The sequence below is a fragment of the Ochotona curzoniae genome, unplaced genomic scaffold (genome assembly GCF_017591425.1).
Source record: "Ochotona curzoniae isolate NIBS_2020 unplaced genomic scaffold, NIBS_Ocur_1.0 scaffold_2453, whole genome shotgun sequence".
NCBI classification, from domain to species: domain Eukaryota; kingdom Metazoa; phylum Chordata; class Mammalia; order Lagomorpha; family Ochotonidae; genus Ochotona; species Ochotona curzoniae.
Window position 1 is genome coordinate 17879764 of NW_024467094.1, and position 17482 is coordinate 17897245.

The 17482-nt window shown below is 47.6% G+C and overlaps 1 protein-coding gene across 3 annotated transcripts in view; it reads right to left on the reverse strand.

The window, feature by feature from the left end:
* Positions 1 to 11: 11 nt before the first annotated feature.
* The window catches only part of RFFL (ring finger and FYVE like domain containing E3 ubiquitin protein ligase), an 80657-nt gene continuing 63186 nt past the window's right edge, over positions 12 to 17482 (reverse strand). For all 3 annotated transcript variants that reach the window (XM_041000669.1, XM_041000667.1, XM_041000668.1), the window contains exons 3-7: positions 12339 to 12743; positions 8196 to 8279; positions 7105 to 7315; positions 4958 to 4981; positions 12 to 2651 (exon numbers count right to left, since the gene is read on the reverse strand). In XM_041000669.1, the coding sequence (XP_040856603.1) occupies positions 2470 to 2651; positions 4958 to 4981; positions 7105 to 7315; positions 8196 to 8279; positions 12339 to 12743 (906 nt within the window). In that variant the 3' untranslated portion in view covers positions 12 to 2469. The remainder of the gene's footprint in view (positions 2652 to 4957; positions 4982 to 7104; positions 7316 to 8195; positions 8280 to 12338; positions 12744 to 17482) is intronic.

Here is a 17482-nt window from a genome sequence, read left to right on the forward strand (position 1 = left end):
TTGGACCGGCATGTATGTTGACACTTTATTACAAAATTATAAAGCCGAGCTCTGTAACAAAAAAAAAAAAAAATACACATTTGGGTTTGCCTTAATACCCAAGTCAATCTGAGAATCTTAATATAAGCCACTTGAAGTAACACATTCACATCCAAGAAATTTCAACAAATTTGTACAATATATATGGAGCGTACTAATTTCTGTACAGCTTACTTTTAATAATTTGGGATTCAACTAGTCTAATGTATTATGACTCAGTCAAGTCTCAAATCTCAGAGCAGTCACAGCAAAAGCCATGGAATTATTGAAGAATTAGGTATTTCCATAATAAGATCAAGGTCTATGAGGGGCAGGATCAAAGATTCAAGGATTTAAAAAATCAGTTTTCTATCTGGGTTGGGTATTAACTGGCATGGGATCTTGAAAACTCCCAACTTTTATTTGGTATAATAAAGACAATACAAAAAGAAAAAACCCAACAGAGTTGACACCTTTTTTTTTTTTCCTAAATGAGACCCTTCACCAGAACAGGATAAAAGATCTAAAGGCATATTCTACACAATGAGTAAATGACCTAGGGCTGACAAGTTACTAACCAGCCATCAGTACTCATCCTACTCCATGTGTGAAAAGGAAGTGGGAGGTAAAGGGCTGTAAGGCCTCAGCAGGGGAAGCAAGTTATAAGGGAGAGAACCAGCTTTTGCCTTCGTTATTGCTAGATACTGACTGAGTTGCACATAAAAAGACAAGACCTGTTTCACAGTGGAATCAAGGAGTGGCTGAATGAATGACCCTTTGCTAAACTACCTGGTAGGCCTTGTAAACTACAATAGTCACTGTCCAGCATAAAAAGGAAGGTGATACCTTCATGGGGAAATGTGCAAGGCTGTGGCCTAGTCAAATAATCCAGGACTCTGTATAATGTTGAAGTTAAGTGGCCCAGTGTTCAGCAAACAACCACCTTATGAAATTATTTCATTCCCACAAAGGGGTTAGTGGTTGATGACGGAAGGAAAGAATGAATGTGTACCAGTGTAGTGGGTGCCCTTAGCGGTGTCCCACTGCCTTCTACTGTGAGATGACTAACTCTGACAGTCTCACACTCAGCTGCATGCACACAGTGTATACCGTGCATGGTAGAGGGCTGCTGAGACCCTCGGCTATTCACATTGCATTCCCATCCACTGCTAATGGCACAAATGGCTCTTGTCAGCATGTGCATTATTGGGTTTTGCTGAACTTTACTCTAACAAACTGAAGTCCTTCGTCAGCTTCAGGGATGTGAAGAATTTAAGGGCCCGTCTATTCATATGACCCTTGCAGATCTGCCCCCGAGATCAACAGGCTAAAGAAGATGGTGAAAGCAGGGACTTCATACCAATCAGAGGGATTGAGACTTCCAGTTGTCTGCTTACAGGCAGGGTTCAGCTTCATTCGGTACCTTCCAGTGTGACCAAGACGCACTTTCACGTCTGATCTCCAGGAATTTTGTTGAGAACTGTGGCTAGAGAAGAACAAGGCTCTGCCTAAAGCTCTAAGCTTCAACAAAACCAACTTTAAAAACTTCATGGGAAAGAGAGGAACTGCATTCAAGTAGTTCAAGATTCCTGCCTGTTGGAAGAGGAGGATCAGAAGTTAAGCAAAAAGCCATTGCCCCTCTTTCCTCAGAACCTGAAGTGATGGATGATACAAAGTGAGGCCACAAGAAGAGTGGCACCATCCCTTACACACTGGGATTGATCAGAAGATTGCAAGTCAGATGCTTTGATTCCCAGGGTCAGGTAAGGAAACGGCTTCCAATCAAATCCAGCACTTAAGCACACAGCAACCCTTGAAAAACTGCAATTTCCTAGAACATTTGTGCTTCATTTCTCATCCGAGGTAAGTTTAGGTGTCCAATTATGTCCTGAGGACGGTTATTGGTCTGGTAAACTTAACAGGTTTTGGTCCAAAGAAACAAATGGAGTTTAGGCAATGTAGCAAGAGACTAGAGCAAAGAGGTTAAAGCACAGAAAGCCAGAGGCTAGAAATCTAAACCCAAATAGGCTGGGAAGGAAGGGAACCATTCCTAGTAGGACTTCTGACTGGTGAAACAAAGGCAAGCATTTCCAGAAGAGAATACAGGAGTACAGGTGCAACCAGGATCTTGGAGAAGGGAAGAAGATATGGTCCAAGTTCTGGGAAGTCCTCTGTTCATCAGTTACCATCACCACCACCAGATGGCTCAATCAGGGACTCACCATGTCATTTGTACCAGTTCCCGCTGGTCTTGGGCTCTACCAGCCATGAGGTACACCCTTTGTGATAAGACAAGCATGCCCAGGGTGACACTGCACCTTTGCCTGCCCTGGTCTTGGGAACACTGTAGATTTTCTTCTGTTAGCCTGCTCCTCTGTGAGCTGGCCAACCTTGAACCCAGATGTCCTAGGTTGTGTCCCTGTAAGGCACTGAAGAAGCTGACGCAAACCCTCAGGAGCGGAAGACGTGCACAGCTCGGATCACATACTGCCGGCATATGGGGCATTCATTCATGCGCTTGCCACACTTTGTACAGGTTACCATGTGGCCACACTCCAGCAAAACACAGTCAATGGGTGAGTCCATGCAGATCTTACACAGGTTCTCCTCCAGAGCCGATGGTACTGCTCCCCCTGTAAAAATACACAGCAGAAAGGCAGAAAAATGAAGAGATTGTCCTAGTGAGGTGGGTTGAGGCGAGGGCGGACATGGGAAAGAACAGCACACTGTAACCCAACTCCCAAATCCACGTGCATCCCTGCAGGAAAATTTCTCCAAGAAAACTACCTCCCTAATTAACTCCAGCTGCCTCCTCCCGAAGTGCCACAGGGCAAGTCCAATCTTGTGGAACAGACACATCCCAGAACAAAAACTAAGGCAGAGTCCTCAAATTTGAAAGAAACAATCTTTATAGACAGTTGAGGCTATTTTACAAACTCATTACTCATGAGGCAGAACATGCTCAGGAGATAAAATTGGTTCAAGGAAGTTTAGACAGAAATGGGACCATAATGGAGAGTGCTGTAAGCCTCATCCATGTGTTAACTCATGGCCAAGTTAACAGCCATAGCTGAAGGAGCCTCATGCACTATCCCGCCAACTCCTGGGCTTGCTCTGAAGAGAGCTGGGGGAGGAATCTCACAGATGCTCTCAGGAATCTCACAGAATCTCTCTCTGCTATTCCCACAGAACCTTAATAGCCCCAGGACTGCCCATTTGCCTGCTTATGTCCCTTAGTAGGCTATGTGCACCTTAATTCAAGATATCCCATCAGTTTCCACAATCATGTGCATGCTTTTTCTTGTTTCCATGTCACTTATTCACCTCTGAATCCCCAAAACACCAGTCACATGGCAGTTCTCTGAATGTCTTATAAGTGAACATCTCCCTAGGGACGCCCACTGTAAGCTTGTCATGTACCCTTTGGAGCACTAAGTTCTGCATGTACTAACTCATGCAATACTCCCAAAAATTATGAAGCAGGTACTCTTGCTACTCATTTTAATAATGAGGTAATGGGCCAGCGAGCAAAGTGGCTTGGTCACAGGTATGAACCAGGATCTCTACAGCAGTACTGCTATCTAAGCGCCCTGGGGGTAGAGACTACTGAGTCGGTATTAGCTATCCAGCACCGAGTTACCAAGAAATGCTAACTGCCTTGTGCTGCTCATGGGATACAGTGGGCATAACCTGTGTCTTAGTTAAGCCACAAAAGACAAAAATCTTTATATTCAAAAGCCCAGCCATATGCAAAATGTCTTCAATTGTAGCCTGCACTAGGTAGCCACACACAGACCTCCTAGAGACAAATTTTTCCTTACTCTTAATTCTATACTTTCTTCTTTCCTGGACTTCAAAAAAAATCCACAGACACAAGGAGGTTGGCTAGCTGTGGAAGGGAATGAAAGCCAAAGTAGCTATCTGCCTACTTTGAGAAGCTGTTGGCCCTAATAGGGAAGGCTTGGAGGGCATACAAATACCTTAGAAGAGCGTGAACCATCTGCAGCATGTCAGCTATTTATTACTCCTCTTAGGAGGGCAACACACACACCAACTCTGCCATCAGCATTCCACAGGGAATCAGAAAAAGCAAGGCCCTGTGTGGTCTGGCTTGACCATGGTCCTTATGAGTGAACTTTGAATTCCAAATGGTGTGGGGAACTGAGAAAAACCCAATACTCTCAAGTCTGATGAGAAAACTTCATCTTGAGCAAAAGGCCATTTTACTAACAGACATGAGAGGTCTTGGTAGAGAAGCTGGAAGGTGCTCTACAGGTTCCTACATGGCTCCGCAAATGTTCTCACTGAGCACCATGCTCACCCCCACACAGCCTGGAGGTGTCCTACGGGCCCTTCAGGTTGCTTCCCCAGCAGGCCAGGCCTGTCCTGAGTGCTAGAATCCCCGAAGGCGCAGGCATGGCCTTAAACATGGAGTAAGGTGCACGGTAGGTGAGGTGGGAAATGCAGCACCACATGTGACCTTCTTGACCTACCTCTGGGACGGCTCTAACCACCACCCAGCCCACAGCAACAGGGCTCCCTCGGCCACCACCTTTTGGCTGGTCTCATAGGTGATTTCCCAGAAGACAGACAGCGCCCTTCTGGCTTCCGGTCAGACCAGAACTAAGTGAAAACATCAGAGTTTTAAAAAAAAATGAACTGAGTGTGACAGAAGCCACCACTCTGTTAAGTATTTTGCAAAGGTTGGCTTCTAAGCTCGGCCAACCAGACACGCCCAGAGTCAGCCTCCGGGTGTGCTGCTGCTTCCTTCACAGGAGAGCAGGAACTTCCACAGAGGCCGAGGACCCCTGCTTCTCAGGGACCTTCCCACTCACCCTCTCTGGAAAGACAAAGGTCGTGCATCTCAGACTGCTAGCAGGGGTCAGGGCTGCAGGAGAGAAGAGGCTAGGCCAACTCCCACACACAAACAACCACTTACCATTTTGGTCTTCAGCACCACATACTGAAAAGGAAAGAGAAAGGTGTCTGAACACATGATGGTGAGATGGCCCAAGGAAGTCTCCCACCACCCTGCCATCAAGTCTGAATGCCAACGACCTCCCTGCTGGGCACTGGGGTTGCTAGGACCCTAGACACCCTGCCTCTTTCCTTATTCTACAGGCTGACAATGTGCTTAAAGCTTCTGTGTGTACCAGATCCACAAAAACAAAACCACCATATAGAAGGATATCCTATGTGCACAATACCCTTTTCAACTACTATTGAAGCCAGGACTAAAAGAATAAGAAACATGACTTTTTCAGTCAGCCATGGGATCTGGGTAAAAAAAAAATTTTTTTCTCAGATTTTTTTTTAAATGCAAAGTCAGATATACAGAGAGGAGGAGAGACAGAGAAGATCTTCCCTCAGCTGACTCACTCCCCAAGTGACCGCAACAGCTGGTGCTTCCTCGATCCAAAGCCAGGAGCCAGGAATCCCCTCAAGGTCTCCCACATGGGTGCAGGGTCCCAAGGCCTCAACCGCCCTCCCAGGCCACAAACTGGGAGCTGGATGGGAAGTGAGACAGCAGGGATTAGAATCGGCGCCCATATGGGATCCCAGCACACTCAAGGCGAGGACTTTAGCCGCCAGGACACGGCACTGGGCCCTGGGTAAAATTTCCATGTGAAGTCCTATGTTCTATTCCCCCAGAGCCTCACAAATCCAGGGAGACTCTTGAGACAAGCCCAAAGGGAAGGCTAGGTGGGGATCTGCCTGGTCTCAGTCAGGTAAGTAGATGTATATCCTCCAGCTCTGACAAAACTGAGCCCCTGAAGGAGAGAAGCATGAAGTCTGGCTTTAACCACTGTTATGCCAGGAATCAAAATGCTGCTCTGCAGGAACCACAACAGGGATGGGAGGGAAGGTGAGCGTTCTGTGGGGAAATGATTGCAGGAAATGCTGGGGTCAAAGGCACCTGGCACAGCAAGTAGGATGTCTGCTTCCCATATTGAAGCGCCTAGGTTGATTCATGGCTCTGCTTCCTGGGAGACCTGGCCTGAGTTCTGGACTGCTGGATTGTCTAGTCCAGCTCTGGCTGCTGCAGGCATTTAAGAGTGAATCAACAGATGGAAGATTTCTCTCTTTCTTTTTCTCTCTCTCTCTCTCTCTATGTATCTATGTATGTAGGTATATACATACATATGTGTGTTTGTGTATATGTGTATATCTTTGTCTGCCTTTCAGGTAAGACAGAAAAATCTAGCATTCAATAATGGAAACAAAGTATAATGTCTGGCAACTCACTAACTACAGGCCCAGATATTTATCTGACAGCTCCAGAAAATGTTGTCATGTTGGGAGATGGACAAAAGGAAAAGCCCATGTGCAGGCAGGACAGATGTGAGAACTTCAAACAGTGCACGGTGGTGCAGCGCGCTAAGAAACAGCTCATGATGCTGATATCCCAGAGCACAGTGCGGATCAAGCCCCAGCTCCCAGCTGCTCTGCTAACCTTCCTGGGGGGCAGTGTAGGTTGGCCCAAGTACCTGAGCCCCTACCAACCATTAGGGAATCTAGGATGAAGCAGCCCCAACTGTTGCAGTCATTTGGGAAGTAAACCAGCAGACAGAAGATCTCTGTCTCTCCCTCTCTGTTGCTCCACCTTTCAGACAAAGAAATCTGTTTAAAATAACAAAAACAAACCTATGGAAAAATGGAATAAGTTTATTTTGGAGCAAAAAAAAAAAAAATTGAAATCAATGTATGGTTTTCATGCTATACATTTTCCATGCCCTCATGTATTCTCCATATGTGCAAAGATTTGCTTTCTCTTGTCCCAGCTGTTTATGGAGTAAGCACTGTGGAAGGAGCAGGCAAGTATGGAGGGATGGCAGACACAGGGAAGGCCACAGATGTACATCAAAACATCCTCAGCTCGTGTCTGAGCTGCACAAAGCTAGTTCATAGGCTGCGGAGGATTCAGAACAGTCTTAGCATTCAACCACAAATGACAGCCACGCAGATGGCATGAACATGTAAACTAGCTAACTATGTGGCTGGAGGTGTGGAAACAGCCCGATGCCATCATGCTTCTGAGTAAACACTCCGGAGCTCTGAGCACCCGCCACCCAGACAGCCCCTCACCCAGGTGCTGCAGTCCTTTCTGGTCTTTGTACAGCCGTGTCACTCTCTCCATCAGCTCCCACTTCTCACAACAGCCTTTGTAGTTGACGAAGTTGCGAGCCAGGATCTCTTTCAGCTGCCGCACGGTCAGGCCTTCAATGTCCTCTAGGTGGGTCAAGTCAGACAGAGAGGCCCTCCGGCCTGGGACAAAGCTGTCCTCTGAGTCAAGAGACTGCAAGGGCAAGACAAGATTGGTTTCATCTCTCCAGGCGAGAGCTCTGTTAACCTTCCCAGAGCACTGTTAACACCACACTTAGAGACAGGACAAGGCTGACAGGGTGCTTGGCATTGCAAAATGAACTCTAGTCACTTCCTGGCCCAGAAGTCTACACTCGGGCTCAGGCAACCATCAACCAACCAGCCAAAAGAAGGGACAAGGCATAAACAGCACTTGTTTGAGTCAGAAAGACTTGACTTGAAAACTGACTCCTCCACTGAGTATTTCTAAATAATATCTGGCAAGTGGCTTACATCTGAGACTGTTTGCTCCGCTATAAGGGAGAGATAGCAGTTCTACCACACAATTCCCAGGAAAATTCTGTGTGGCAGCATGTGAACCTATTAAGAAAGTAGTTGGCCATTCTCTCTTGGAAGAGGACCATCTGTCTGGCAAAACTTCTCTACACACAGCCTCGACGGCCCTAACGGGTGTGCTCTTTGGACTGGCTCCCTGCCTGACGGAGATCTGTACTCCTAATTATCTGACCTCCTTCCCCTAACAATAGCCACAGTGTGCTAGAAGTAGGAGCAAAGAACAAGATTTTCATAGCAGCACCAGGATCCTGCCCTCTGGAAGCTCTCAGAAAATCAGAAGACTGGAAACATAAAAGGCCATCAGGCTCTGCAGTCCACACTGTGACCTCACACCCCGTATGAACACACAGAGAGCCTCCAGGTTAGTTTAGAACATGGCCACTAAACTTTACTCTGACCACAGAATAGCTACCGTCCCAGACAGAATCTTCTGTCTTCACTTCTGAGTCTGACAGGTGGCTCCGAAAAACACCAGAGAAAGAGCAGAGGCGAAGGCACAGATCCAAGCAGAGTCCTACCTGGGTCTCCTCCTCAACAGGTGCTGTGGCTGTGCTCTCCAGGCAGACGGGTTCCTCTTGGTCCTGAGACACATGGCCATTGGCCTGTGGGAAAAGAAAGGTGCCATCACATCCAGAGACATCCCAGGAGCTGCATAGCACAGGCCTCCTGCCAGCTCGCACAATGTCCAAAATGCACCCCATCTCCCCGAGAAACCTGGAGTTCCCAACAACAGTATACACAAACGCCTGTTCTCTAATATTTTGTTAGGGAGATAAACCATACAAACTGGCTTCAACAGATATACAAGTGCCCTCCAGAAAGAGTGTATTAATTCTATCCAAGGCCAGGGTGACACTAACCTTCACTGAGCTTAAAGCCTGAATGATCCCTGTTTCCAGTCCAGTGCTAGACTTCTTCACTGCTGTTTTTCTCTTGACACTGATCCAATGTGCCCTCCTTTAAAACTTCCAGCTACTGTCCTCGGTTCTGTCCCTAGACCAATGCCTGTTATTAATTCCAAACTGTTTACAAAGTAGCTTCCACTCCTCCATGCTACATTTCCCTGGCTTCCTCATCTATCCTCTCCCTCACCACCTGCGTCCCTCTCGTCTCTCCAATCATTTCTCTCACATTCTAGACACGTGCTCTAGCCTGGGGGCACAGAGTGACTGATAGCTGCCTCAAAACCTGGCCAAACATTATTTCAGTTACATATAAGGATCTACTGTGTGAGCCTAAAGACAGTTGCCTGTGTTTGGGAAGTTTCATTCCAAATGAAACCTGTAGTCTTTTATAGGGCTTCCCGCTGGGTACCCTGTAATGAGGAGGTTTTATGACTGAGTAGCAAAACTGTGCACCTCCTAACTCTATCACCCATCAAACTAACCCACAAACCTTTAAACCTCGACCCTCTCTGCTCCCTGCAAAGGGGCTGGGCTGAGCCTGGATCTAAGAGGTGTCTCACCTCACGGGTTTTTCGAAAAGACACTGGCAGTGCCAATAAAGGCACAGTGTGGGACACCAAAGTCACCTACTTGTCCCAATTACCCATCCCAGCTTAGGATGTGAACTTAGGGAACTAATCAAGAGGAGGCAAATCACCACAAAGAAAAGCAGAAACAGCCACAACAAAATGCCAAATAATGACAAGCCTGTCTATTTGCGGCCATGTATGGGGATGCGTCCTAAGAAACAGCTTGGTCCACACCTGTGCTTCTCTCTAGCTCTGTGCAGATGCGGTGCCCTCTGGCCTCACATGTGGCATCACTTGGGAGCTTCCAGTTTTCAGAGTTGAACCTCTCCCTCTCACTCCCCTCCTCCTTTGTTTTCTAAGAAGAGGAACTGCATCTGCTGAGCCAAGCATGCTCCTGGCTTTCTGGTTTGCCGCTGATCAAACCAAGACCTACAATGGTGTCTGTCCAGGATTGTGTTTATTGTACTCATTTCCTTCTCTTGAAATTACTGCTAGGGCAATCAAGGCAGAAGGACTCTGGTAGAGCATACATCACAAGGGGATTCGCACTATGCTACAGCTCACTCGAGAACTCTTCAGACGCCTCACACAAGTCACCTGACTTGACCAAATCCTTTTTCCTGCATGCAAAACGCAGATCTCACCAAAACAAGGGCTGTAAGCACACACAAGCCCTCTGAAACCCTCGAAGAAAAAGTTTTCGCCAGGATCAGGTAGGTGGTATGACTTACACATACCATCCATAAATCTGTTACTGACAAGCAGGTTACAATATTTCATTGAAGGGCTGGCACCATGACGCAGTAGGCTAATCCTCTACCTTCAAGCGCTGGCATCCCTCATGCGTAGAATGTGTGCCAGCGACTCCACTTCCAATCTAGCTCCCTGCTGATATGACCTAGAAAAGCAGTGGAGGATGACCAAGTATTTGGACTGCTGCACCCACATGGGAGACGCAGAAGAAGTTCCTGGCTCTGGGCTTCAGACTGGCTTGACTTTGGCTGTTGCGACCATTTGGGGAATGAACCAGTAGATGGGAGACCTCTCTCCTTGTCCTTCTCTCTGCAAATCTGATTTTCCAATAAAAATAAATACATCTTTAAAAAAACAAAACAAAACAAACAAACAAACACAAAACAGTATTTCATTGAAAAGCCTACCCTGAAGCCTCTTTAGGGAAAAATAATTCCTCAAGTTTTTCTCCTGATTCCACATAAACAAAGAGGATTGTTCTTAAACTAGTGAAGGAAAGAAATGTGCAGAGGAGAGAAAAGCAGCCCAGGAGACTAAGAGCCACAGCTTAAGAAAGAGTTAATGTCCAGCTGCAGAGAAAAACAAGCTCAAGTCAACAAGGGTGTTAAATGATTCGCCCGTGGCTAAATTATGCGATCACATTGGCCTTTATGCCTCAGTGCCTGTCTAGAGCTGAATCAGGGGACCCAGCTCTGGCAAAGGAGGGGACCATAAGAGGCAGCAGCCACCCACACCATGGTAGGGACTGATACCCCTAGCATGACAGCAGCCCTACGTGGCTCAGAGCTCTTTAGACATGCAATTGTGGTATTTCTAGCTTCCAGTGTCCTGTGCAATCAAAAGTGGTTTGGGTAGGCCCAGCACAGCACAGCAGGCTAATCCTCTGCTCTGTGGTGCTGGAATCCCATATGAGTGTCAGCTTGTGTCCAGGCTGCTCCATTTCCTATTCAACTCCCTGCTTATGGCCTGGGAGAATCATATAGGATGATCTGAGGCCTTGGGATCCTGCACCCGCGTGGGAGGCTGGGAAGAGGCCCCGGGCTCTCAGCTTTGGATCAGCTCAGCTCTGGCCATTGCAGACATTTGGGGAGTGAACCAGTGAATGGAAGATCTCTCTCTTACCTCTCCACCTCTCTCTGTAAAATCTGCCTCTCAAATAAAATAGATAAATCTTTTTTTTTTTTTAAAGGTTCAAAGTCCGCTCTAGCTGAACAGAGTCAGTGACAAAAGTAGATGGGGAAATCAGGTCTTCCAGGTCAGCATATCCCCACTTCTACAAAGTCCCATCTGACATCAGGGTCACCAAGGCACCCATATAAAACTTATGACACCACAAGGCATGCCTGCTGGCCTCATACCATCTCAGAAGTTGGCCTACTTGTCCTTGTCCCCTCTTGCAGGTGCTGTTTGTGAATAAAAGCTGTGCCTTTTCCAGATGTGTCCTCTTCAGGCCGGACCAGGCTCACATGCCAGTAAATGAGCTGCTCCCAGCCCCGCTGGCAGAATGATAAAGCAGCTGCAGGCAGGGGCATGCCAGGCACACCCGCTCCCAGATTGGACCAGCAAGGGAGGGAGGCAGTGAATAAGCCATCAGTGGCTCCCCGCTCTATCCCCCTCCACAGAGGCTTGATTTTCCCACATGCCACGTTGTTTTTTAAGAAACCAACTTTTGGGGCCCGGCGGTGTGGTCTAGTGGCTAAAGTCCTCACCTTGAGGTCCTTGCACCGGGATCCCATATGGGCACCGGTTCTAATCCCGGCAGCTCCACTTCCCATCCAGCTCCCTGCTTGTGGCCGGGGAAAGCAGTCGAGCACGGCCCAAAGCCTTGGGACCCTGCACCCGTGTGGGAGACCCAGAAGAAGTTCCTGGATCCTGACTTCAGATCGGCATAGCATCGGCTGTTGCACTCACTTGGGGAGTGAATCATCAGAAGAAAAATCTTCCTCTCTGCCTCTCCTCCTCTCTGTATATCTGACTTTCCAATAAATAAATAAATCTTTAAAAAAACAAAACAAACAAACAAAAAAAACCAACTTTTCAACCTAGCTAAGGAAGACCACAACAAAGGTAAGCCAGAGGGTAAATTTGAACAGAACTTTGGAAAGTTAATGATGAGTTTTCTCAAAATATTTCTGGAACAACATTTTTTTGTTTTTTCCCCAAAATGCCTAACTGTATGTATGAGATACTGTATGTTTTACAAACAAACAAAAACCATTTTATATATATATATAAATATATATATAATATAATAATACTGAGCATATCATCTCTGGAGGAAGCCAGAGCACGAGCCTGGCATCCAGAAAACATCACCTCAAACATCAGGAGGCAGAATGGCTTCTACCTCACACCGCACTCCCACCAGCAGGCAGGAGACGAAAACGGGCCCTCATGCTGCTGCACAGGGGCAGAGACGGCAAAGAGCCCCTACCTGCTGGCGTTCCTGCGCCTGGGCTGGGGGAACAGAGGTGGCCTGTGCAGGGGAAGGTGGGAGGCTGGCCGAGGTAGGAGGTATTGTGCTGGCATGCGGCTGGCTCAGGAAGGCCTGCTGCTCGGGCGAGTCCGGGGACAAGGCACGAGTCCTGCCCTCCTGTGGGACTGCAGGCTGCTGGCCAAGCACCAAAAACACCAGCTCTTCCTTCTCCCGGCACATCTCCGTGGAAATGTCATGGAGGCTGAGATAGTCCCTCAGGTCCTTCACCTTCATCTTCATGAGCTCCTCACGCTGAAAGGCTGTGGCTCGGAACCGTTGGCAGAGCAGGCAGAGGCGGGGCCCATTCCCCACCTGGTTCGAACAGGTCAGGCAGAAATTCTTCTTACAGTCCAAGCAGGTCTGCTGCTTAGGGCAAGAGGCAGAGGAAAGCATGTCAGATGTGCAGGACAAGACAGAAAGCGAGATGGGAGCCATCAGAGCTGGCGAACCTAGCCGATCTCCAGTCACTCTTGGTGCTAAGCTGCCTCCCAGGCAGGTATATGAGGGTTCAAACTGCCCTGCCACTTTCAGATGAAGAGCAGACTTCCCGAAGTGGCTGTGCACAGGATTCTACTGGACTCACCTCATTTAGGGCTCACTTTATTCATTTTGTTAACAGAGGACTTAAGGCTATCTTAGCTTACTAGAACCAAAAAGCTCTATCTTCTTAGCAACTCCCCTCACCCCATTTTTTTGGCAGGCCATAACTCAACATCTCTGGCAGAGTCTCCTCATCTATAAAATGGGGTAAGAACTGGATCTGCTGCCCAAGGCTGTTGGGAAGACCAGGAGGCTGGTAGTCAGGTTTCCTGCTCAGAGGGCTGGGAACTGAGTGGTACACGCGACCTTGTCCAAGACAAATAGTTAGATGAGCCTGGAGGCACTCAGGACATCAGGGTGCTCCTGCTTGAAAGGACAGAGTGTCTCAGTCAGGCAACAAGAACGCCTGCCCGGCAGCCTGGTACTGCCAGGCAGGCGCCCCTCCCACAGGCAAAGACATAAGGTGAAGCTTGCTCAACGCATAGGGTGTGAATCCTCAGCCACTCAGCCTGCAGCTTGGGCAAGTGACATCTGGCTGAGCTCCGATTCTGGAAGGGCAGCTCCTACTCTTATGAGCAAGGCAATCCCCAAGCACGCCAGACTCATTCTTGGGGCACCCTCACTAATCCTCTAAGTAAGTTAGAAACTTTTCATCCTGTGGTGACTTAAGGATTAACCTAAATATTTCTGCTCTATCCTTTCTAAATATAGAAGGCTGTTGAAGCTAAAAGTGAATGCCCCAGAGACTCAGATTCTGCATCAGGATCACACACTTTGCTGTGCAGGGCTGAACCGAGTTGGCGCAGCTCAGAGAGCTGTATTTTACTTTAAGAGTCATCATACAATAAAGGGACAAGGGCACACCATGCACCTCCAGGGTGGGTTGTAAAGGCCTGGAAAGCACTGCGAAGGGACACCTCCAGAGCCCCTTCCTTCCCTCCCCACAGAGTTCACACAATACAATGGAGACCGACTCATAAGGATGAACAGCTGTGCTAACTTCATGGTTCTGGGACCAGGAGGAAAACGAGCAGGTGGAAAACGGACGTTTTGGAGTACCCAGGGGGCTTGTTCCTATCTAAAGCTTTTCTGTGGGGAAACTAAATGTGTGTAGGATGACTGACAGTGACAAGGAGGGGCTTCCCTGACAAGAAGCTGTGGTCCAGACAAAGGATGCCAATCAAGTACCTGTCACAATTAGAAAACCTGTGTTGCTCAGACAGCCAGATCCACACAACTCCCAGTTCCTTCTTCAAATGTGTGCATCTTGCTGGATGCAAGGTCAGAATGCAAGAATGGCAGCCAGAGCCTGTAGCCCCTGCTCACCCGGACCCTGGAGCAATCTGGCATTTCCAGATTTCCAGTCCACAGTGGCAGGAGATAGCAAAAGGTGACAAAGGGCAGAAGGAACCAATGGGCAGATTAGGTATAAAGTACAGCCAATGGCTCAACCCAACTACATAGCCAGGCAAGTATAGCGATGAATTCATGGGGGCAAGGTGCTGGTAGAAACTCTCAGAGTAGACTTAGGCACCCCACAGGGAGATCTGGGGGCAGCCCCAAGGCAGGCATGCCCTGCTGGCACACCATGTAGGGTGTCTGAGTTGCTTCCCTTCACCACTCTGCCCCTGTGGCTCCACTCCTACCTTGCCCATATCCCTGGCACTAGTCAGGCCCACCTTCTCATTCCACCAATGGAAGGAACAGTAGGACTCTGGCATGAGATAAAGGATTACAAACCCTTAGCATACAGTGAATACTCACCAAAAATTTACACAGTGGCCCTTTATTCCCATATCCTTTTGTCTGAACTTTGCCAATAATAACCACTCCTGTCTTTCTGCACTCATATGAGAGTCAAATCCATATCTCAAAGCACAATTTGCACTCCGCCACCCCCAGCTAGGCCAACTCGAGAGGTTGGATGCCAAACTTGCTGCTAAACCACAGGGGAAGAAACCAAACGGCTTGGGGCAAAAGTATAGTTTACAGGGCCCGGGGGTGTGGCCTAGCGGCTAAAGTCCTCACCTTGAACATGCCGGGATCCCATATGGGCACCGGTTCTAATACCAGCGGCCCTGCTTCTCATTCAGCTCCCTGCTTGTGGCCTGGGAAAGCAGTCGAGGACAGCCCAAAGCTTTGGGACCCTGCACCCATGTGGGAGACCCAGCAGAGGTTCCTGGTTCCCGGCTTTGGATCAGCACACTACCATAGGGAGTGAATCATCGGACGGAAGATCTTCCTCTCTATCTCTCCTCCGCTCGGTATATCTGACTTTGTAATAAAAATAAATAAATCGGGCCCAACACGATGGCGCAGTGGTTAAGGTCCTCGACTTGCATGCCCGGGATCCCATATGGGCGCCAGTTCTAATACCAGCAAGCCCCACTTCCCATCCAGCTCCTTACTTGCGGCTTGGGAAAGCAGTCGAGGACAGCCCAAAGCTTTGGGATCCTACACCCGCGTGGGAGACCTGGAAGAGGCTCCTGGCTTTGGATTGGCTCAGCTCCAGCCATTGCGGCTGCCTGGGGAGTGAATCATCGGATGGAAGATCTTCCTCTCTGTCTCTCCTCTCTGTATATCCGCCTTTTCAATAAAGATAAAATAAATGTTTAAACAATAAATAAAAATAAAAATAAATAAATCTTGAAAAAAAAAGTATAGCTCACCATTTCTCTCCAAGCCCGGAGAGTAAAGGAAAGCAGGGCACTATTTCACTTATGTTCTCTCTACAAAGTCCTTAATGTTATTAGTGGTTTACACTTAATGAACATTCAGAAAATACTGACTGTAATGAAAAACAGACAGACAGTAGGATCATGCAATTGTTTCAATTCAATTACTTCCAGAAAGGACACTTTAAAAGCCTCTGGCTGTTAAATGTTAAATGCCAAACCCTTAAGATAAGGCGGCTGATCCACTTGAGCATGAAATTACAAATGAAAAATCCTCCTATGAGAAAACATCCTTAGCATTCACAAAATTTATTGCAGAATGCTCAAAAGTAATTCATACTTTTGTAACAAGGAAATACTGCACCAATAACTATCTTTCACTGTTCAAACTGTAACCTCCCCCCACCCTGCCAAGCTCTTCTTCCTATGCTTTTTTCTCACTGGATGGTATGTACTGCCTCAGTTTCCCTGTCCCACTACAAGCTCCCTATTAGACATTTCCGTTCCCTGGCCAGTGCCTGACATACAGCAGACAGGGCAGGGAGTCATTTATTTTCCAATGGGGAGGAGGGTGGGAGGGCACTGAAAACTCCTCATTTTGATCACTGCCATGCTCCTGGGTACCTGAGGCCTAGAATCTGTCGTCTGCAGTGATGTGCTATCCTCCAAGAGGAAGTTAGGAACCTGAGTTTGAACTCCACATCTGCTATTCAGTATCTGGGAGATCCTGAAGCTCTATTGAAGGTAAAAAGAATCAAGATTTTGGGCACCACATGGTGGCCTAGAGGCTCAAGTCCTCATCCTGCATGTGCCAGGATACCAAATGGGCAACAGTGCTAATCCCGGCAGCCCCGCTTCCCATGCAGCTCCCTGCCTGAGCTCTGGGAAAGCAGTCAAGGAAGGCCCAACGCCTTGGGACCCTGCACCCGTGTGGGAGACCTAGACCTGGCTCCTGGCTAGGATCTGCTCAGCTCTGGCCATTGCAGTCACTTGGGGAATGAATCATTGGACAGACAATCTTCCTCTCTGTATATCTGACTTTGCAATAAAAATACACAAATCTTAAAAAAAAAAAAAAAAAACAGCTTTTATTATTTTCTATTCTATTTGTCATAAACTTGACACCACCAGCTTCTCTAAATTTTTATAATCTTTTTTTCCTGTTAAGGAACATTTGAATATATATAACACAATCTGTGGCCCATACAAAATTATCAGTTTAAAAAATTTGGATACTATAGATTTACTGAATTTTGAGTCCTGACTGTGAATGCCATGTCACGGTCAGAGCAAATTATTTCAAAGGCTTTATACACATAGTCCACAGGCCACATGCTCCCCATTTCCACTCAATCTCCCATAGGGAAAAATGTGATTTGAAGAACTCCTTTTATTAAAGATTTATTTATTTGAAAGGGCGACACAGAGGATGACTGAGAAAAAGATCTTCCACCTTCTGGTTCAGTCTCCAAATGGCCACAACAGCCTGGGCTTGACCAGACCAGTTAGGGAGATAGAAATTTCACACAGGTCTCCCACAAAGGGGACGGGGTCCCAAGCATTTGGGCCATCATCCACTGATTCCTAGACATATTTAGAGGGAGGTGGATAGGAAGCAGAGCAGCCAGGAATCAAGCTGACCTGACCCCGTGCTCTAATATAAGATGCCAGTGTTGACAACTTAACCTGTTGCATCATACATAACACACTGTGCCATTCTGCTGACTCTCCCCACATTCCGGAGGCAGAGGAAACGGACAGAGAGCTCCCACCTGCTGGTTCACTTCCCACGTGCTTGCAACAGCTGGAGTGGGCTCAAAGCTGGAGCAGAGAACTCAATCTGGGACTCCCATCTGACAGGAACCAAGTACTTGAGCCACTACCTCA